The sequence below is a fragment of the Oncorhynchus mykiss genome, chromosome 17 (genome assembly GCF_057628025.1).
Source record: "Oncorhynchus mykiss isolate SJ-2025 chromosome 17, ASM5762802v1, whole genome shotgun sequence".
In the NCBI taxonomy this organism is placed as follows: Eukaryota; Metazoa; Chordata; class Actinopteri; order Salmoniformes; family Salmonidae; genus Oncorhynchus; species Oncorhynchus mykiss.
The window spans coordinates 18,449,354-18,471,861 of record NC_143038.1 but is presented as its reverse complement, the minus strand read 5'-3'; the positions used below and the strand labels follow the sequence as shown (position 1 = coordinate 18,471,861).

The 22,508-nt window shown below is 48.5% G+C and overlaps 2 protein-coding genes across 2 annotated transcripts; both read right to left on the bottom strand.

Annotated features, from left to right (window-relative positions):
- Positions 1-666: 666 nt before the first annotated feature.
- LOC118956944 (histone H4) lies at positions 667-1,072 on the bottom strand. Its single transcript, XM_036974239.2, has one exon. It carries the CDS (start codon positions 1,037-1,039, stop codon positions 728-730), a length of 312 nt encoding a protein of 103 aa, XP_036830134.2. The 5' UTR covers positions 1,040-1,072; the 3' UTR covers positions 667-727.
- Positions 1,073-9,118: 8,046 nt separating this feature from the next.
- On the bottom strand, positions 9,119-11,152 carry LOC149975847 (histone H4). The gene has a single exon (XM_090206596.1). The coding sequence runs from the start codon at positions 9,646-9,648 to the stop codon at positions 9,337-9,339; it is 312 nt and encodes a 103-aa protein (XP_090062722.1). The 5' UTR covers positions 9,649-11,152; the 3' UTR covers positions 9,119-9,336.
- Between the last annotated feature and the right edge of the window lie 11,356 nt (positions 11,153-22,508).

Genomic DNA, 22,508 nt, shown 5'->3' with positions numbered 1-22,508 from the left:
GCTTCAGGACTTTGTACACGTAAATGGCGTAGCTCTCCTTCCTCGACTTTCGGCGTTTCTTGCCGCCTTTCCCTGCGGTCTTGGTGACGGCTTTCTTGGAGCCCTTCTTGGGCGCGGACTTTGCTGGCTCGGGCATGATGCTGATGTCTCGCTGCTTCTCACAAACGAATGAGGGGGTGGAGAGCCCTTTCCCTCTTATGAAGACGAAGCTAAGCTAATTCGCCGGCCGTGGACACACCCCTGCTTTCTCATAGGCGCCCCTGCCATTTGCCCAGTGGAGCTGAGCGCGCATAAGAGCCTTCCACTCAGAGGCTTGCTTCCCTAACAAAGACCATAGCCTATGCTCTGTCACTGGTGGGGAATGGTGTGTTTCCAAAAAAGTCCTACAATGGCTAGAAATAAGGCCCCCCTTTTTGGTACTTGGTGGGGATTTCCCAGCCGTGGTGCCTCAGTAATACGACTGTACGCAAAGCCTGCACTGAACATAGCCTCCTGTCACGAATACTCCCTCCCTGTCCACTCAAGAGTGGCTCATGGTTTAATACGACTGTACGCAAAGCCTGCACTGAACATAGCCTCCTGTCACGAATACTCCCTCCCTGTCCACTCAAGAGTGGCTCATGGTTTCCTACGATAATGGATTTGACCCTTTTGAAGCGGATGTGGGTGGCTCTTAAAAGAGCCTTTGGGTTCAAGTCGGGATGTTGACGTTCCGAGAAGAGTGCGTTTAACCGCCGAAACCGTACAGGGTGCGTCCCTGGCGTTTCAGAGCGTAGACCACGTCCATGGCCGTAACGGTCTTCCTCTTGGCGTGCTCGGTGTAGGTGACGGCGTCACGGATCACGTTCTCAAGGAACACCTTCAGGACACCGCGGGTCTCCTCGTAGATCAGCCCGGAGATACGCTTCACGCCGCCACGGCGAGCCAGACGGCGAATGGCGGGCTTGGTGATTCCCTGGATGTTATCGCGGAGAACCTTACGGTGACGCTTGGCGCCTCCTTTTCCGAGTCCCTTGCCGCCTTTACCTCTTCCAGACATCGTGTGTTCACTAGCTGAGTTCAAGTGAATTAATGACGTAATTTTCGTTGCTCGGTGCTCTTATTATCTGCGTTTGGTGGACCTGATTGAAGCCAGTGGCACAGAAAGCGCGCGCTTTTGCCTGGCCTCTGCTGCAAAGGGGAGGGCGTTCGTTCTAGGGAACTATGGAGGAAGAAGAAATCAAAGCTACTTGCATGCGCGGGAAACACACTCAAATACTGAGCTATGTTGAACACAAGGCCCAACTGTGATGTCCCACTCTTCACATTGATTGGTGTTGTTCTTGTTGTTGTTGTTGTTGTTGCGCCTGATTCAACTCTTTCAATCAGCTGTGCCTCTCCAGGGCTTCAACAAAAATGCCTACTCTACCCCTGCCTGGAGTTGGGAAACACTGAACTAGTAGGATTCAACCCACTGCAGTTGCCAGTCACACCTAATAGAGATAGGCGTTAAAAACCTCAAATAGTGTCACAAGTACAAAGGAGAAACGAAGTGGCACAAACGGGAAACAAATACACAAGGAATGCCACAAATCCTAAGGGGTCCGTAATGTCACCTCAGCAGTCATGTAGCTCTTGAAGGCCATGTAATAACGTCATTCTTCTTTTTCTTCCCTAGACATGATCCAGGTGGCCATGGGACGGGTGGTGATACCTCTGCAAGCTGAAATGCAGTAAAACATTCCTCAGACACCCACCCAACACACACACAATAAAGGGATCATTTTCCTATGCGTACAGAGGTGATAGGGATGTGCAAATATTGTATGGTACTTTTTTCAAAAAACAATAACATAGCCTTATATTACGGAAATAGTGGTATGAGGTGGATCCTTTATAGGCCAGAGAGCCTCAGATGTTGCATTGAATGATCTCAACAGGTCATTTCAAAGGGGACAAATGAGGCCCAAGGGCACATACTGGCGATTGACCAATCGGTGCAGTTGATTCACATCTCAGATGTGACTAGGTATCATCTTACAACTTATTGTTGCCACAATTGTCTCTTACATGTACTTAGTGGCTGCCGGCCCTCGGTTTAGTACATCGAGCAACAGAGGTTGCCTTTTAGGAGAACGACTGACAAGCGTTCAACTAGCTGGGATGCAACTAGTGTCATCAAAGCACTTTGTCATAGCAAGTTAGAAGAAATAGGTTAAGGTTACGAAAAGGCTTAGGCTTACCCCAAATGCCACGTCCGTTCGTAGCTGTACTCCGTGTAGGCACAACAAGTCATCACACAGAGAGCACACTTGAAGCACAACTGCACTGCCTGGAAGGCCGCAACGGACTGAATTGGAATCCCTCAAACAGCACGCTAACTACATTCCGCTTTATGATGTCACAGTCAGCCCCTCGGAACACTGGTCCTCAACAATCTCAAACACCTTGGATACCCAAGCCAAACATTCTCGAATCACTCACATTCACAAATCAACCAGGGAGAAGAAGGCTGCCAGGAATTGAATGCTGAAAAGCTAACCTCCTTCACAGAGCAACATCATAGGACTGGGAGTTTGTGTTCAACAGCTTACGTTCCCCTATTATCAAGGGCTTAGTTCCTCTATAGGCTGCAGTGCAGATACTTCACATGCAGAGTACAACAACAAATAACAGAGGGCCTGTTACCACACCCTATAGGCTAGGAGTTGAACTTGGACCACAATGACATTGGTAGTAATTAGCCTGCAGCATAAATGACAGCTCCCTAACGGGGACATAAAGTGGAAATGGAAGTGCGACACATAGAGGAAAAGTCCTAATCCTAATCAAATAGACACATTTATTTGTTTATTCTTTTTTTTATTTCACCTTTATTTAACCAGGTAGGCAAGTTGAGAACAAGTTCTCATTTACAATTGCGACCTGGCCAAGATAAAGCAAAGCACTTCGACACATACAACGACACAGACTTACACATGGAGTAAAACAAACATACAGTCAATAATACAGTATAAACAAGTCTATATACGATGTGAGCAAATGAGGTGAGATAAGGGAGGTAAAGGCAAAAAAAGGCCATGGTGGCAAAGTAAATACAATATAGCAAGTAAAACACCGGAATGGTACATTTGCAATGGAAGAAATGTGCAAAGTAGAAATAAAAATAATGGGGTGCAAAGGAGCAAAATAAATAAATTCATTAAATACAGTAGGGAAAGAGGTAGTTGTTTGGCCTAAATTATAGGTGGGCTATGTACAGGTGCAGTAATCTGTGAGCTGCTCTGACAGTTGGTGCTTAAAGCTAGTGAGGGAGATAAGTGTTTCCAGTTTCAGAGATTTTTGTAGTTCGTTCCAGTCATTGGCAGCAGAGAACTGGAAGGAGAGGCGGCCAAAGAAAGAATTGGTTTTGGGGGTGACTAGAGAGATATACATACACCTGTTTAGCAGATGTCGGAAATGCTTGTGTTACTAGCTCCAACAGCACAGTCAAGTCTAACAAGTAATATCTAACCATGTTCCAACATTCCACACAATACACCCAAATGCAATTGGAATACATCAATATATGGACGAGCAATGTCAGACCGTCCGTAGACTAACATACCTTACAATACAATACTTTATATATCCACATGACATGAGCTATGCAAACCACCTCCACGTTAGGAATGTGCCCAGTGATATCTAACAAAAACACACACCTCCGTGGAACCCACATGGCAAGACAGGAAGGAAGACATGCAGGAGTGCTCATGAAGAAGACCGGAATCATCTCCAATCAAGTGAACAATGTCAAAGGAATAGGGCAAGTCATATAGATAGGGAGGCATTTCACCGCCACCCGCTGGACCACAAGTCATTTTGCCAACACTGGCTCATCATTCAAAGCCACATAGGGAGGGATCTTAACACCACCTGCTGGATCAGAAGTGCCACTCACAATGGCCACACAGACCATTTCTCCCTCAACCTGATGCAATTGTCACAACAAGTATGTGCTCAAAATCAAACATTAACTACAACAGATCATCAAATAGGCAAACACATGCTCATGTAGAGTACCTCAAATTATACAGTTACTTTGTCACCAAACCTAATCTGTCATTCATCTACAAATACATGCTCTTCTAAAGCCACAATGCAATGTTCACATGGTACATTTCATTTCTTACAATCTATGTCACTATTACTTCATTTGACTGCTCTTAAATCATATTCACTTAACCCTTTTCTTCACCTGCTGATTTTCTGCTGCTTTTGTCTCTTGCAGATTTGGACGTCATGTGAATCTATGTTTCTCAAGTATCAAAAGAGAGAAAATGAAAAACGGAATGCTACTTTTCTCTCTAGCCTAGTGCACTCTTTATCTGTAAGCTCCCCTACTGGTGTAGGTAGCTCCAAAAAAAGGTACAGATGCCATAGAACCTGATCTCGACGACCACATTTTACACCAATGCACCCCGACAATCGGTTGGTGGTCGGGAATCAAGTGGATGATTCTGGGACCAATTACAGGATAGGGGTGAGGGGTGTACTGAACTGTGCCTATAGCATGTCAAAAATCCCTCCAACGGGAAATAGGCCTTGGCAAATGGCCAGGGGCGCTGTCCTTTTCAGCACCACGGAGCTCCCCTATTACCTGTCTCATGAGTGAAGATGCAACAGCAGACAATTCCTGCTCTTTTGTCCTGCAATGACACACTTTAGCCGTGTCATTGCTGCATTTAACTGGCAGCCTGTATTTAGGGCCTTTACTTTGTCGTATCATTTGGTCAAGGGGTTTCGATTCGTCAGCAAATCTTCTTTGAAAAATGAACTAAATCCCACATCAGAAGTCGACTTCAAATCACGCCAAAGACACACGACTCTACTCAACCGGAGTCAATAGTATCAAATATTCTGCACTGTGAAGGTGTCATGTGCTGAGCCATTTAGTTCCTATGAAGCCTATTTACGAAGCCAATGCAGCAATCACCACGTACCTGCCTGCATTGGTGATTGCTATTCTGTAATTGGTCAACTACTAATAGGGCAATCATCCCGGCAGCTTCGTAACAGCTGTTTTGCAAGCCCTTGACGATTACATCTATTGATTCCTGCTGTCCTGATACCTTTTCTCTTAAGGGATCTCGGATCTAGTCTAAAGGCCTATCAATGGGTATGGCATTGGAATATTCAATCGCACACTGAATTCATCCCACTAAATACATTCCTTTCATTTCTCCATTTATTCCACCATATCGAAACAACTTACCTATGCACGCACACAAACAAGCACAGAAGGGCGACTTAATAATATCACGTCTAATTTGGTGGCCTACAACATTTCCTGTACCTTCAACCACAACGTTGGTAACAATTTTTTTCGACCACCTTTCACTTGCGCCGGACAGAGATATATCATTTTACTTTCAATAGCTTAGTCAGTCGCATGAATTATGGGGTGCACACAGCTAACGTTGTAATGATCGGATCAAAACATGGATTTTTGGGGCCATCGAGGAATGTCACATGGCCCAGAAATCATTGAATGGCCATTTTCACAAAGGAATAGACAGACTCATTCCAAGAGCAATTGGAATCGAAAAAACACAACGTGCCCCACTTGGGGACCCGAGGACCGAGTTTGGGAAACGCTGGCCTGAAGATCAAATACCAATAGGGAGCCACTATGACGTGCTCACACGCTGACAGTACCCGCGTTTAACCACTAGATGGCCTCCGTGCTCCACGGTAAACTTTTCCCCTCTCATCAGCGGCACTGCAACAGGGTCTTTGCCTTCGCCCTGGCCTTGCCTCCGGTTTTGCCTCTTCCGCTCATATTGGTAGCTTCAGTATGTCACAGAAAGTCTGAATGAGCCGCTGGCCACCTCGAGAGCCTTACTTATACCTCGCCACAAAAGCCATCGATTGGCCACCGGACCGGTGTGGCCTTATCCAATTGGAGTGAGGGAGGGACAGACAGACAGGCAGTCAGCCCTAAGCCCGCCCCCACCCACCCGCAGGCAGGCAGGCAGCAGAGTGACGAGGGCTAGGCTACTCTGTTTCCCTCCGACTTTTGTGACTTTTTCACGTTGGCGGGAGCGCCAAAGTGACTACTCAAATCACTGAAACATGTATCAATCAATTCGAGAGTGGCTCATAATACCAATGGCTGCTGTCCAACCCACTATAGTATGTATGCTTCTTATTATCAGGATCAATGTGACATGCCAATTCTAACACATCACAACAATGTTGACTGGTGAGGGTGCTGCACTCTTGAGTGACAAATGTAAAGCCATTTAGCCACTCGAAAATGTGGTGCGTAAAAGTCATTCATTTCATTTCTTTTGCACCACGGGTAGGTAGGTGGAATGGAATGACATGCGCTTTTATGGAAAGAGGTGGGTGGCTCTTAAAAGAGCCTTTTGTGGTAACAACATGTGTCGAGTAGAAAGAACACTGTTTGTAATAGGTTTACTTCTTCTTGGGGGCTGCCTTCTTGGCCTTGGCCGCCTTGGGCTTGGCGGCTTTGGGCTTCGCTGCCTTGGTAGCCTTCTTGGGGCTCTTGGCCGCTTTCTTGGCCGCTGCGGCGGGCTTCTTCACCTTCTTTGGGCTCTTGGCGGCCTTTTTGGGTGTAGCGGGCTTCTTGGCCTTCTTGGGGGACTTCTTTGCGGCCACGGCCTTCTTGGCTGCTACCTTCTTGGGCTTCTTGGCGGCGGCGGGCTTCTTGGCGGCCACCTTCTTAGCTTTGGGGGCTGCGGCTTTCTTGGCGGGCTTCTTTGCCTCGACGGCCTTCTTGTTGAGCTTGAAGGAGCCGGAAGCACCGGTGCCCTTGGTCTGGACCAGGGTGCCCTTGGTGACGAGGCTCTTGACGGCGATCTTGACACGGGAGTTGTTCTTCTCCACGTCGTAGCCGCCTGCCGCCAGAGACTTCTTGAGCGCGGCCAGGGACACGCCGCTCCTCTCCTTGGAGGCGGACACCGCCTTGACGATGAGCTCGCCTACGCTGGGTCCCGCTTTCTTGGGCTTGGCTGCTGCCTTCTTCTTGGGTGCCTTGGCCGGCGCGGCGGCGGCGGGTGCTGGTGCGACTTCTGCCATGTCTGTCGTTCGGTCCGGTAAACACACACACTTACAACACTACGGTAGTCTTTGAGGAGGAGTACTTTGCTGTAGACGCTGCTCTGCGCTATTGAAGCTCCACACCGTGCAGGGGGCTGGCCTTAAACGCGACATGAGAACCATGTAGACTCAAGCCACCCAGCTCGGCTTCTCCGGGCTGGCCAAATGCTCTTTCACTTGTGTTTTCTGGTCGCCAATATCGGGCCAAAAGTCACCGACGGAGCCGTGTTTTTGGCCCAAAAGCGAACGGCCCAGCGAGCAGACTTGTGTCCGTTCAGAATAAAGTCATGTGGGCTGCAGAAGCCCCGTGCATTTTGCTGCGACTCGCTCAAAACCTCACCGTTCGACTGTCGGGTGGAGCGGTGCGCACTGCTTTTCCTGTGCTATTTGTCTCCTAAATGGCCTAAAAGTGCATCCGATTGCGAGCACCATTGATTGTGGAGTGAGCCGAGATGTCTGGCAAGGGAATCAAATGGTTTGGCGTCCCCTGATGTGCTCCTTGGTGTTTTAAAGGAGAGCTCTTTTGGGGACCTTAAAACACATGCACTTGTGAGGCCTGGCTGAGACTAGTTTCACGTTGTATTCGTCATGTGTCCAGGAGGCAAACGAAATAATACACTGTCCAACGACATGCTTACTTGCACTGTGTGTGTGTGTGTGTGTGTGATGTTTTATTAGTATGAGTTTATTAGTTGGATTTGGAGCCTGTGTGTTTTCTTGTGCTAGGTAGTCTCTCTCTCTGTCTGTGTGTCTCTTTCAAAAGCGTGTCAGAGAGAGAGAGAGAGAGAGAGAGAGATAGGCTTGTGGCCTTCTCGCAGTCCTTCCTCGCTTGACTCCGCAGCGTGACTCACTCGTGCCGGTCTTTGTGTCTGTGGGTCTTGGTGTCTGGCTGTGCGGCCGGCGCTATGGAGGCTGGCGCCCCATGTGCTTGTCCGCCCTGATATAGGCCTAGAGAGAGAGAGATTTGGAGCCTCTTCTTCTCTCTCCTCCTCCCTCTTGTACAGGTGTGTGTAAGGGATGTGAAACGGCTAGTTTCAATCGGTGACGTCACTTGCTCTGAGACTGTTGTTGATGATGTGTGCAGAGGGTCCCTGGTTCGGCCTAAAGTTATACTGTTACACAGGCTCCAGTCATCGGAGCACGAGTGGAATCCCACTCACTGTGTTATACTACCATGCACACATTCCTACCCTGTTCATGTCAGCATCATTTATTCCCTCTCCCCCCTTTTTGACATGTCCTCCACACACACACACATATGGATTTGCTTTTTTCACTGACAGGTTGGGTGGCTCTTAAAAGAGCCTTTGGGTTACTACAGCACTCCAAATGGGCTGTTTACTTGGAGCTGGTGTACTTGGTCACGGCCTTGGTGCCCTCGGACACTGCGTGCTTGGCCAGCTCTCCGGGGAGCAGCAGGCGCACTGCGGTCTGGATCTCCCTGGAGGTGATGGTGGAACGCTTGTTGTAGTGGGCCAGGCGAGACGACTCTCCGGCGATACGCTCGAAGATGTCGTTCACGAACGAGTTCATGATTCCCATGGCCTTGGAGGAGATGCCGGTATCGGGGTGGACCTGCTTCAGGACTTTGTACACGTAAATGGCGTAGCTCTCCTTCCTCGACTTTCGGCGTTTCTTGCCGCCTTTCCCTGCGGTCTTGGTGACGGCTTTCTTGGAGCCCTTCTTGGGCGCGGACTTTGCTGGCTCGGGCATGATGCTGATGTCTCGCTGCTTCTCACAAACGAATGAGGGGGTGGAGAGCCCTTTCCCTCTTATGAAGACGAAGCTAAGCTAATTCGCCGGCCGTGGACAAAAAGTCCTACAATGGCTAGAAATAAGGCCCCCCTTTTTGGTACTTGGTGGGGATTTCCCAGCCGTGGTGCCTCAGTAATACGACTGTACGCAAAGCCTGCACTGAACATAGCCTCCTGTCACGAATACTCCCTCCCTGTCCACTCAAGAGTGGCTCATGGTTTAATACGACTGTACGCAAAGCCTGCACTGAACATAGCCTCCTGTCACGAATACTCCCTCCCTGTCCACTCAAGAGTGGCTCATGGTTTAATACGACTGTACGCAAAGCCTGCACTGAACATAGCCTCCTGTCACGAATACTCCCTCCCTGTCCACTCAAGAGTGGCTCATGGTTTCCTACGATAATGGATTTGACCCTTTTGAAGCGGATGTGGGTGGCTCTTAAAAGAGCCTTTGGGTTCAAGTCGGGATGTTGACGTTCCGAGAAGAGTGCGTTTAACCGCCGAAACCGTACAGGGTGCGTCCCTGGCGTTTCAGAGCGTAGACCACGTCCATGGCCGTAACGGTCTTCCTCTTGGCGTGCTCGGTGTAGGTGACGGCGTCACGGATCACGTTCTCAAGGAACACCTTCAGGACACCGCGGGTCTCCTCGTAGATCAGCCCGGAGATACGCTTCACGCCGCCACGGCGAGCCAGACGGCGAATGGCGGGCTTGGTGATTCCCTGGATGTTATCGCGGAGAACCTTACGGTGACGCTTGGCGCCTCCTTTTCCGAGTCCCTTGCCGCCTTTACCTCTTCCAGACATCGTGTGTTCACTAGCTGAGTTCAAGTGAATTAATGACGTAATTTTCGGTGCTCGGTGCTCTTATTATCTGCGTTTGGTGGACCTGATTGAAGCCAGTGGCACAGAAAGCGCGCGCTTTTGCCTGGCCTCTGCTGCAAAGGGGAGGGCGTTCGTTCTAGGGAACTATGGAGGAAGAAGAAATCAAAGCTACTTGCATGCGCGGGAAACACACTCAAATACTGAGCTATGTTGAACACAAGGCCCAACTGTGATGTCCCACTCTTCACATTGATTGGTGTTGTTCTTGTTGTTGTTGTTGTTGTTGCGCCTGATTCAACTCTTTCAATCAGCTGTGCCTCTCCAGGGCTTCAACAAAAATGCCTACTCTACCCCTGCCTGGAGTTGGGAAACACTGAACTAGTAGGATTCAACCCACTGCAGTTGCCAGTCACACCTAATAGAGATAGGCGTTAAAAACCTCAAATAGTGTCACAAGTACAAAGGAGAAACGAAGTGGCACAAACGGGAAACAAATACACAAGGAATGCCACAAATCCTAAGGGGTCCGTAATGTCACCTCAGCAGTCATGTAGCTCTTGAAGGCCATGTAATAACGTCATTCTTCTTTTTCTTCCCTAGACATGATCCAGGTGGCCATGGGACGGGTGGTGATACCTCTGCAAGCTGAAATGCAGTAAAACATTCCTCAGACACCCACCCAACACACACACAATAAAGGGATCATTTTCCTATGCGTACAGAGGTGATAGGGATGTGCAAATATTGTATGGTACTTTTTTCAAAAAACAATAACATAGCCTTATATTACGGAAATAGTGGTATGAGGTGGATCCTTTATAGGCCAGAGAGCCTCAGATGTTGCATTGAATGATCTCAACAGGTCATTTCAAAGGGGACAAATGAGGCCCAAGGGCACATACTGGCGATTGACCAATCGGTGCAGTTGATTCACATCTCAGATGTGACTAGGTATCATCTTACAACTTATTGTTGCCACAATTGTCTCTTACATGTACTTAGTGGCTGCCGGCCCTCGGTTTAGTACATCGAGCAACAGAGGTTGCCTTTTAGGAGAACGACTGACAAGCGTTCAACTAGCTGGGATGCAACTAGTGTCATCAAAGCACTTTGTCATAGCAAGTTAGAAGAAATAGGTTAAGGTTACGAAAAGGCTTAGGCTTACCCCAAATGCCACGTCCGTTCGTAGCTGTACTCCGTGTAGGCACAACAAGTCATCACACAGAGAGCACACTTGAAGCACAACTGCACTGCCTGGAAGGCCGCAACGGACTGAATTGGAATCCCTCAAACAGCACGCTAACTACATTCCGCTTTATGATGTCACAGTCAGCCCCTCGGAACACTGGTCCTCAACAATCTCAAACACCTTGGATACCCAAGCCAAACATTCTCGAATCACTCACATTCACAAATCAACCAGGGAGAAGAAGGCTGCCAGGAATTGAATGCTGAAAAGCTAACCTCCTTCACAGAGCAACATCATAGGACTGGGAGTTTGTGTTCAACAGCTTACGTTCCCCTATTATCAAGGGCTTAGTTCCTCTATAGGCTGCAGTGCAGATACTTCACATGCAGAGTACAACAACAAATAACAGAGGGCCTGTTACCACACCCTATAGGCTAGGAGTTGAACTTGGACCACAATGACATTGGTAGTAATTAGCCTGCAGCATAAATGACAGCTCCCTAACGGGGACATAAAGTGGAAATGGAAGTGCGACACATAGAGGAAAAGTCCTAATCCTAATCAAATAGACACATTTATTTGTTTATTCTTTTTTTTATTTCACCTTTATTTAACCAGGTAGGCAAGTTGAGAACAAGTTCTCATTTACAATTGCGACCTGGCCAAGATAAAGCAAAGCACTTCGACACATACAACGACACAGACTTACACATGGAGTAAAACAAACATACAGTCAATAATACAGTATAAACAAGTCTATATACGATGTGAGCAAATGAGGTGAGATAAGGGAGGTAAAGGCAAAAAAAGGCCATGGTGGCAAAGTAAATACAATATAGCAAGTAAAACACCGGAATGGTACATTTGCAATGGAAGAAATGTGCAAAGTAGAAATAAAAATAATGGGGTGCAAAGGAGCAAAATAAATAAATTCATTAAATACAGTAGGGAAAGAGGTAGTTGTTTGGCCTAAATTATAGGTGGGCTATGTACAGGTGCAGTAATCTGTGAGCTGCTCTGACAGTTGGTGCTTAAAGCTAGTGAGGGAGATAAGTGTTTCCAGTTTCAGAGATTTTTGTAGTTCGTTCCAGTCATTGGCAGCAGAGAACTGGAAGGAGAGGCGGCCAAAGAAAGAATTGGTTTTGGGGGTGACTAGAGAGATATACATACACCTGTTTAGCAGATGTCGGAAATGCTTGTGTTACTAGCTCCAACAGCACAGTCAAGTCTAACAAGTAATATCTAACCATGTTCCAACATTCCACACAATACACACAAATGCAATTGGAATACATCAATATATGGACGAGCAATGTCAGACCGTCCGTAGACTAACATACCTTACAATACAATACTTTATATATCCACATGACATGAGCTATGCAAACCACCTCCACGTTAGGAATGTGCCCAGTGATATCTAACAAAAACACACACCTCCGTGGAACCCACATGGCAAGACAGGAAGGAAGACATGCAGGAGTGCTCATGAAGAAGACCGGAATCATCTCCAATCAAGTGAACAATGTCAAAGGAATAGGGCAAGTCATATAGATAGGGAGGCATTTCACCGCCACCCGCTGGACCACAAGTCATTTTGCCAACACTGGCTCATCATTCAAAGCCACATAGGGAGGGATCTTAACACCACCTGCTGGATCAGAAGTGCCACTCACAATGGCCACACAGACCATTTCTCCCTCAACCTGATGCAATTGTCACAACAAGTATGTGCTCAAAATCAAACATTAACTACAACAGATCATCAAATAGGCAAACACATGCTCATGTAGAGTACCTCAAATTATACAGTTACTTTGTCACCAAACCTAATCTGTCATTCATCTACAAATACATGCTCTTCTAAAGCCACAATGCAATGTTCACATGGTACATTTCATTTCTTACAATCTATGTCACTATTACTTCATTTGACTGCTCTTAAATCATATTCACTTAACCCTTTTCTTCACCTGCTGATTTTCTGCTGCTTTTGTCTCTTGCAGATTTGGACGTCATGTGAATCTATGTTTCTCAAGTATCAAAAGAGAGAAAATGAAAAACGGAATGCTACTTTTCTCTCTAGCCTAGTGCACTCTTTATCTGTAAGCTCCCCTACTGGTGTAGGTAGCTCCAAAAAAAGGTACAGATGCCATAGAACCTGATCTCGACGACCACATTTTACACCAATGCACCCCGACAATCGGTTGGTGGTCGGGAATCAAGTGGATGATTCTGGGACCAATTACAGGATAGGGGTGAGGGGTGTACTGAACTGTGCCTATAGCATGTCAAAAATCCCTCCAACGGGAAATAGGCCTTGGCAAATGGCCAGGGGCGCTGTCCTTTTCAGCACCACGGAGCTCCCCTATTACCTGTCTCATGAGTGAAGATGCAACAGCAGACAATTCCTGCTCTTTTGTCCTGCAATGACACACTTTAGCCGTGTCATTGCTGCATTTAACTGGCAGCCTGTATTTAGGGCCTTTACTTTGTCGTATCATTTGGTCAAGGGGTTTCGATTCGTCAGCAAATCTTCTTTGAAAAATGAACTAAATCCCACATCAGAAGTCGACTTCAAATCACGCCAAAGACACACGACTCTACTCAACCGGAGTCAATAGTATCAAATATTCTGCACTGTGAAGGTGTCATGTGCTGAGCCATTTAGTTCCTATGAAGCCTATTTACGAAGCCAATGCAGCAATCACCACGTACCTGCCTGCATTGGTGATTGCTATTCTGTAATTGGTCAACTACTAATAGGGCAATCATCCCGGCAGCTTCGTAACAGCTGTTTTGCAAGCCCTTGACGATTACATCTATTGATTCCTGCTGTCCTGATACCTTTTCTCTTAAGGGATCTCGGATCTAGTCTAAAGGCCTATCAATGGGTATGGCATTGGAATATTCAATCGCACACTGAATTCATCCCACTAAATACATTCCTTTCATTTCTCCATTTATTCCACCATATCGAAACAACTTACCTATGCACGCACACAAACAAGCACAGAAGGGCGACTTAATAATATCACGTCTAATTTGGTGGCCTACAACATTTCCTGTACCTTCAACCACAACGTTGGTAACAATTTTTTTCGACCACCTTTCACTTGCGCCGGACAGAGATATATCATTTTACTTTCAATAGCTTAGTCAGTCGCATGAATTATGGGGTGCACACAGCTAACGTTGTAATGATCGGATCAAAACATGGATTTTTGGGGCCATCGAGGAATGTCACATGGCCCAGAAATCATTGAATGGCCATTTTCACAAAGGAATAGACAGACTCATTCCAAGAGCAATTGGAATCGAAAAAACACAACGTGCCCCACTTGGGGACCCGAGGACCGAGTTTGGGAAACGCTGGCCTGAAGATCAAATACCAATAGGGAGCCACTATGACGTGCTCACACGCTGACAGTACCCGCGTTTAACCACTAGATGGCCTCCGTGCTCCACGGTAAACTTTTCCCCTCTCATCAGCGGCACTGCAACATGGGACTTTCAAAGTCAGTTGTTCTTAGCTACATAGTGACCATTTTTGACACTTTTTGCCCTATATCATTACTATCACTCATTACTGCTAGTGTATTTTTCCCCTCTTCTACTCTAGGCATACATCTAATCACATATAGAGAGCGTTATTGAAACGACTCAAGTCAGTTAAGAACCAACTCTTATTTACAATCACGGCCGGTGGTGATACAGCCTGGAATCGAACCACGGTCTGTAGTGACTCGAGAACAGGGAACATACACGGTGGGAAAGGGGCGTGTACAAATGGAACAATTGTGCCTTTTTGACTGAAATATGGAGGTGGCTCTTAAAAGAGCCTTTGGGGGATTTTGGAGATCAGGTCATCGTTTATGCGCGCTCTCCGCGAATACGACGGGCCAGCTGGATGTCCTTGGGCATGATGGTCACCCTCTTGGCGTGGATGGCGCACAGGTTGGTGTCCTCGAACAGGCCGACCAGGTAAGCCTCGCTTGCCTCCTGCAGGGCCATCACTGCGGAACTCTGGAAGCGCAGGTCGGTCTTAAAGTCCTGGGCAATTTCTCGCACCAGGCGCTGGAAAGGCAGTTTGCGGATCAGCAGCTCAGTGGACTTCTGGTAACGACGGATCTCTCTAAGAGCCACGGTGCCGGGCCTGTAACGGTGAGGCTTCTTCACGCCGCCGGTGGCCGGGGCGCTCTTGCGCGCAGCCTTGGTGGCGAGCTGCTTCCTGGGTGCTTTGCCACCGGTGGATTTGCGAGCGGTTTGCTTGGTTCTGGCCATGGCGCTAGCTAGCTTCCTTCTTTCACAGTCGGAGTATAGCCTCAAAATGCCTATGTGAAGTTTATAAAGCCGGCAGCGGCGTCTGCTCATTGGTCACCATCTCCGCACCGCCCTGATTGGCCCGTTGCGGAGGCCTCCTCCGCCGCCCATTGGACGGGAGGCTCGGCCTCTCCGTGCCGCCCCAAAATGCAACCCCCACCCTCGCCGAGGCGCGCTTGGGTCTTTTGTTAGGGCCGCGAGCAACGTTACACTTTACGCGCAATAATGCTCTCATTCTAGCCTACTAGTTGTTATCCTTCATTTAGGCCTCATGTGGGCACTTGATACGGTGCCGTGTATATGTGTGTGTGTATCTAACAAACACGCCAAATAGTTGGCCAGGCATAGAAAGGACACTTTGCGCTTTTGTTGAGCTAGGTGGTTGGCTCTTAAAAGAGCCTTTGGGGGTTGAGTAGTCAAGTTGCAGCCGCACCAGCGATTTTACTTGGCTTTGACGGCCTTCTCAGTCTTCTTGGGGAGCAGCACTGCCTGGATGTTGGGCAGAACACCACCCTGAGCGATGGTCACGCCGCCAAGCAGTTTGTTCAGCTCCTCGTCGTTACGGACTGCCAGCTGCAGGTGACGGGGGATGATACGAGTCTTCTTGTTGTCACGGGCAGCGTTTCCGGCCAACTCCAGGATCTCAGCAGTCAGGTACTCGAGCACTGCGGCCAGGTACACTGGTGCGCCAGCGCCCACACGCTCGGCGTAGTTGCCTTTACGCAGCAGCCTGTGCACACGGCCCACGGGGAACTGGAGCCCGGCACGGGATGAACGTGTCTTTGCCTTCGCCCTGGCCTTGCCTCCGGTTTTGCCTCTTCCGCTCATATTGGTAGCTTCAGTATGTCACAGAAAGTCTGAATGAGCCGCTGGCCACCTCGAGAGCCTTACTTATACCTCGCCACAAAAGCCATCGATTGGCCACCGGACCGGTGTGGCCTTATCCAATTGGAGTGAGGGAGGGACAGACAGACAGGCAGTCAGCCCTAAGCCCGCCCCCACCCACCCGCAGGCAGGCAGGCAGCAGAGTGACGAGGGCTAGGCTACTCTGTTTCCCTCCGACTTTTGTGACTTTTTCACGTTGGCGGGAGCGCCAAAGTGACTACTCAAATCACTGAAACATGTATCAATCAATTCGAGAGTGGCTCATAATACCAATGGCTGCTGTCCAACCCACTATAGTATGTATGCTTCTTATTATCAGGATCAATGTGACATGCCAATTCTAACACATCACAACAATGTTGACTGGTGAGGGTGCTGCACTCTTGAGTGACAAATGTAAAGCCATTTAGCCACTCGAAAATGTGGTGCGTAAAAGTCATTCATTTCATTTCTTTTGCACCACGGGTAGGTAGGTGGAATGGAATGACATGCGCTTTTATGGAAAGAGGTGGGTGGCTCTTAAAAGAGCCTTTTGTGGTAACAACATGTGTCGAGTAGAAAGAACACTGTTTGTAATAGGTTTACTTCTTCTTGGGGGCTGCCTTCTTGGCCTTGGCCGCCTTGGGCTTGGCGGCTTTGGGCTTCGCTGCCTTGGTAGCCTTCTTGGGGCTCTTGGCCGCTTTCTTGGCCGCTGCGGCGGGCTTCTTCACCTTCTTTGGGCTCTTTGCGGCCTTTTTGGGTGTAGCGGGCTTCTTGGCCTTCTTGGGGGACTTCTTTGCGGCCACGGCCTTCTTGGCTGCTACCTTCTTGGGCTTCTTGGCGGCGGCGGGCTTCTTGGCGGCCACCTTCTTAGCTTTGGGGGCTGCGGCTTTCTTGGCGGGCTTCTTTGCCTCGACGGCCTTCTTGTTGAGCTTGAAGGAGCCGGAAGCACCGGTGCCCTTGGTCTGGACCAGGGTGCCCTTGGTGACGAGGCTCTTGACGGCGATCTTGACACGGGAGTTGTTCTTCTCCACGTCGTAGCCGCCTGCCGCCAGAGACTTCTTGAGCGCGGCCAGGGACACGCCGCTCCTCTCCTTGGAGGCGGACACCGCCTTGACGATGAGCTCGCCTACGCTGGGTCCCGCTTTCTTGGGCTTGGCTGCTGCCTTCTTCTTGGGTGCCTTGGCCGGCGCGGCGGCGGCGGGTGCTGGTGCGACTTCTGCCATGTCTGTCGTTCGGTCCGGTAAACACACACACTTACAACACTACGGTAGTCTGTGAGGAGGAGTACTTTGCTGTAGACGCTGCTCTGCGCTATTGAAGCTCCACACCGTGCAGGGGGCTGGCCTTAAACGCGACATGAGAACCATGTAGACTCAAGCCACCCAGCTCGGCTTCTCCGGGCTGGCCAAATGCTCTTTCACTTGTGTTTTCTGGTCGCCAATATCGGGCCAAAAGTCACCGACGGAGCCGTGTTTTTGGCCCAAAAGCGAACGGCCCAGCGAGCAGACTTGTGTCCGTTCAGAATAAAGTCATGTGGGCTGCAGAAGCCCCGTGCATTTTGCTGCGACTCGCTCAAAACCTCACCGTTCGACTGTCGGGTGGAGCGGTGCGCACTGCTTTTCCTGTGCTATTTGTCTCCTAAATGGCCTAAAAGTGCATCCGATTGCGAGCACCATTGATTGTGGAGTGAGCCGAGATGTCTGGCAAGGGAATCAAATGGTTTGGCGTCCCCTGATGTGCTCCTTGGTGTTTTAAAGGAGAGCTCTTTTGGGGACCTTAAAACACATGCACTTGTGAGGCCTGGCTGAGACTAGTTTCACGTTGTATTCGTCATGTGTCCAGGAGGCAAACGAAATAATACACTGTCCAACGACATGCTTACTTGCACTGTGTGTGTGTGTGTGTGATGTTTTATTAGTATGAGTTTATTAGTTGGATTTGGAGCCTGTGTGTTTTCTTGTGCTAGGTAGTCTCTCTCTCTGTCTGTGTGTCTCTTTCAAAAGCGTGTCAGAGAGAGAGAGAGAGAGAGAGAGAGAGAGATAGGCTTGTGGCCTTCTCGCAGTCCTTCCTCGCTTGACTCCGCAGCGTGACTCACTCGTGCCGGTCTTTGTGTCTGTGGGTCTTGGTGTCTGGCTGTGCGGCCGGCGCTATGGAGGCTGGCGCCCCATGTGCTTGTCCGCCCTGATATAGGCCTAGAGAGAGAGAGATTTGGAGCCTCTTCTTCTCTCTCCTCCTCCCTCTTGTACAGGTGTGTGTAAGGGATGTGAAACGGCTAGTTTCAATCGGTGACGTCACTTGCTCTGAGACTGTTGTTGATGATGTGTGCAGAGGGTCCCTGGTTCGGCCTAAAGTTATACTGTTACACAGGCTCCAGTCATCGGAGCACGAGTGGAATCCCACTCACTGTGTTATACTACCATGCACACATTCCTACCCTGTTCATGTCAGCATCATTTATTCCCTCTCCCCCCTTTTTGACATGTCCTCCACACACACACACATATGGATTTGCTTTTTTCACTGACAGGTTGGGTGGCTCTTAAAAGAGCCTTTGGGTTACTACAGCACTCCAAATGGGCTGTTTACTTGGAGCTGGTGTACTTGGTCACGGCCTTGGTGCCCTCGGACACTGCGTGCTTGGCCAGCTCTCCGGGGAGCAGCAGGCGCACTGCGGTCTGGATCTCCCTGGAGGTGATGGTGGAACGCTTGTTGTAGTGGGCCAGGCGAGACGACTCTCCGGCGATACGCTCGAAGATGTCGTTCACGAACGAGTTCATGATTCCCATGGCCTTGGAGGAGATGCCGGTATCGGGGTGGACCTGCTTCAGGACTTTGTACACGTAAATGGCGTAGCTCTCCTTCCTCGACTTTCGGCGTTTCTTGCCGCCTCACAAACGAATGAGGGGGTGGAGAGCCCTTTCCCTCTTATGAAGACGAAGCTAAGCTAATTCGCCGGCCGTGGACACACCCCTGCTTTCTCATAGGCGCCCCTGCCATTTGCCCAGTGGAGCTGAGCGCGCATAAGAGCCTTCCACTCAGAGGCTTGCTTCCCTAACAAAGACCATAGCCTATGCTCTGTCACTGGTGGGGAATGGTGTGTTTCCAAAAAAGTCCTACAATGGCTAGAAATAAGGCCCCCCTTTTTGGTACTTGGTGGGGATTTCCCAGCCGTGGTGCCTCAGTAATACGACTGTACGCAAAGCCTGCACTGAACATAGCCTCCTGTCACGAATACTCCCTCCCTGTCCACTCAAGAGTGGCTCATGGTTTAATACGACTGTACGCAAAGCCTGCACTGAACATAGCCTCCTGTCACGAATACTCCCTCCCTGTCCACTCAAGAGTGGCTCATGGTTTCCTACGATAATGGATTTGACCCTTTTGAAGCGGATGTGGGTGGCTCTTAAAAGAGCCTTTGGGTTCAAGTCGGGATGTTGACGTTCCGAGAAGAGTGCGTTTAACCGCCGAAACCGTACAGGGTGCGTCCCTGGCGTTTCAGAGCGTAGACCACGTCCATGGCCGTAACGGTCTTCCTCTTGGCGTGCTCGGTGTAGGTGACGGCGTCACGGATCACGTTCTCAAGGAACACCTTCAGGACACCGCGGGTCTCCTCGTAGATCAGCCCGGAGATACGCTTCACGCCGCCACGGCGAGCCAGACGGCGAATGGCGGGCTTGGTGATTCCCTGGATGTTATCGCGGAGAACCTTACGGTGACGCTTGGCGCCTCCTTTTCCGAGTCCCTTGCCGCCTTTACCTCTTCCAGACATCGTGTGTTCACTAGCTGAGTTCAAGTGAATTAATGACGTAATTTTCGGTGCTCGGTGCTCTTATTATCTGCGTTTGGTGGACCTGATTGAAGCCAGTGGCACAGAAAGCGCGCGCTTTTGCCTGGCCTCTGCTGCAAAGGGGAGGGCGTTCGTTCTAGGGAACTATGGAGGAAGAAGAAATCAAAGCTACTTGCATGCGCGGGAAACACACTCAAATACTGAGCTATGTTGAACACAAGGCCCAACTGTGATGTCCCACTCTTCACATTGATTGGTGTTGTTCTTGTTGTTGTTGTTGTTGTTGCGCCTGATTCAACTCTTTCAATCAGCTGTGCCTCTCCAGGGCTTCAACAAAAATGCCTACTCTACCCCTGCCTGGAGTTGGGAAACACTGAACTAGTAGGATTCAACCCACTGCAGTTGCCAGTCACACCTAATAGAGATAGGCGTTAAAAACCTCAAATAGTGTCACAAGTACAAAGGAGAAACGAAGTGGCACAAACGGGAAACAAATACACAAGGAATGCCACAAATCCTAAGGGGTCCGTAATGTCACCTCAGCAGTCATGTAGCTCTTGAAGGCCATGTAATAACGTCATTCTTCTTTTTCTTCCCTAGACATGATCCAGGTGGCCATGGGACGGGTGGTGATACCTCTGCAAGCTGAAATGCAGTAAAACATTCCTCAGACACCCACCCAACACACACACAATAAAGGGATCATTTTCCTATGCGTACAGAGGTGATAGGGATGTGCAAATATTGTATGGTACTTTTTTCAAAAAACAATAACATAGCCTTATATTACGGAAATAGTGGTATGAGGTGGATCCTTTATAGGCCAGAGAGCCTCAGATGTTGCATTGAATGATCTCAACAGGTCATTTCAAAGGGGACAAATGAGGCCCAAGGGCACATACTGGCGATTGACCAATCGGTGCAGTTGATTCACATCTCAGATGTGACTAGGTATCATCTTACAACTTATTGTTGCCACAATTGTCTCTTACATGTACTTAGTGGCTGCCGGCCCTCGGTTTAGTACATCGAGCAACAGAGGTTGCCTTTTAGGAGAACGACTGACAAGCGTTCAACTAGCTGGGATGCAACTAGTGTCATCAAAGCACTTTGTCATAGCAAGTTAGAAGAAATAGGTTAAGGTTACGAAAAGGCTTAGGCTTACCCCAAATGCCACGTCCGTTCGTAGCTGTACTCCGTGTAGGCACAACAAGTCATCACACAGAGAGCACACTTGAAGCACAACTGCACTGCCTGGAAGGCCGCAACGGACTGAATTGGAATCCCTCAAACAGCACGCTAACTACATTCCGCTTTATGATGTCACAGTCAGCCCCTCGGAACACTGGTCCTCAACAATCTCAAACACCTTGGATACCCAAGCCAAACATTCTCGAATCACTCACATTCACAAATCAACCAGGGAGAAGAAGGCTGCCAGGAATTGAATGCTGAAAAGCTAACCTCCTTCACAGAGCAACATCATAGGACTGGGAGTTTGTGTTCAACAGCTTACGTTCCCCTATTATCAAGGGCTTAGTTCCTCTATAGGCTGCAGTGCAGATACTTCACATGCAGAGTACAACAACAAATAACAGAGGGCCTGTTACCACACCCTATAGGCTAGGAGTTGAACTTGGACCACAATGACATTGGTAGTAATTAGCCTGCAGCATAAATGACAGCTCCCTAACGGGGACATAAAGTGGAAATGGAAGTGCGACACATAGAGGAAAAGTCCTAATCCTAATCAAATAGACACATTTATTTGTTTATTCTTTTTTTTATTTCACCTTTATTTAACCAGGTAGGCAAGTTGAGAACAAGTTCTCATTTACAATTGCGACCTGGCCAAGATAAAGCAAAGCACTTCGACACATACAACGACACAGACTTACACATGGAGTAAAACAAACATACAGTCAATAATACAGTATAAACAAGTCTATATACGATGTGAGCAAATGAGGTGAGATAAGGGAGGTAAAGGCAAAAAAAGGCCATGGTGGCAAAGTAAATACAATATAGCAAGTAAAACACCGGAATGGTACATTTGCAATGGAAGAAATGTGCAAAGTAGAAATAAAAATAATGGGGTGCAAAGGAGCAAAATAAATAAATTCATTAAATACAGTAGGGAAAGAGGTAGTTGTTTGGCCTAAATTATAGGTGGGCTATGTACAGGTGCAGTAATCTGTGAGCTGCTCTGACAGTTGGTGCTTAAAGCTAGTGAGGGAGATAAGTGTTTCCAGTTTCAGAGATTTTTGTAGTTCGTTCCAGTCATTGGCAGCAGAGAACTGGAAGGAGAGGCGGCCAAAGAAAGAATTGGTTTTGGGGGTGACTAGAGAGATATACATACACCTGTTTAGCAGATGTCGGAAATGCTTGTGTTACTAGCTCCAACAGCACAGTCAAGTCTAACAAGTAATATCTAACCATGTTCCAACATTCCACACAATACACCCAAATGCAATTGGAATACATCAATATATGGACGAGCAATGTCAGACCGTCCGTAGACTAACATACCTTACAATACAATACTTTATATATCCACATGACATGAGCTATGCAAACCACCTCCACGTTAGGAATGTGCCCAGTGATATCTAACAAAAACACACACCTCCGTGGAACCCACATGGCAAGACAGGAAGGAAGACATGCAGGAGTGCT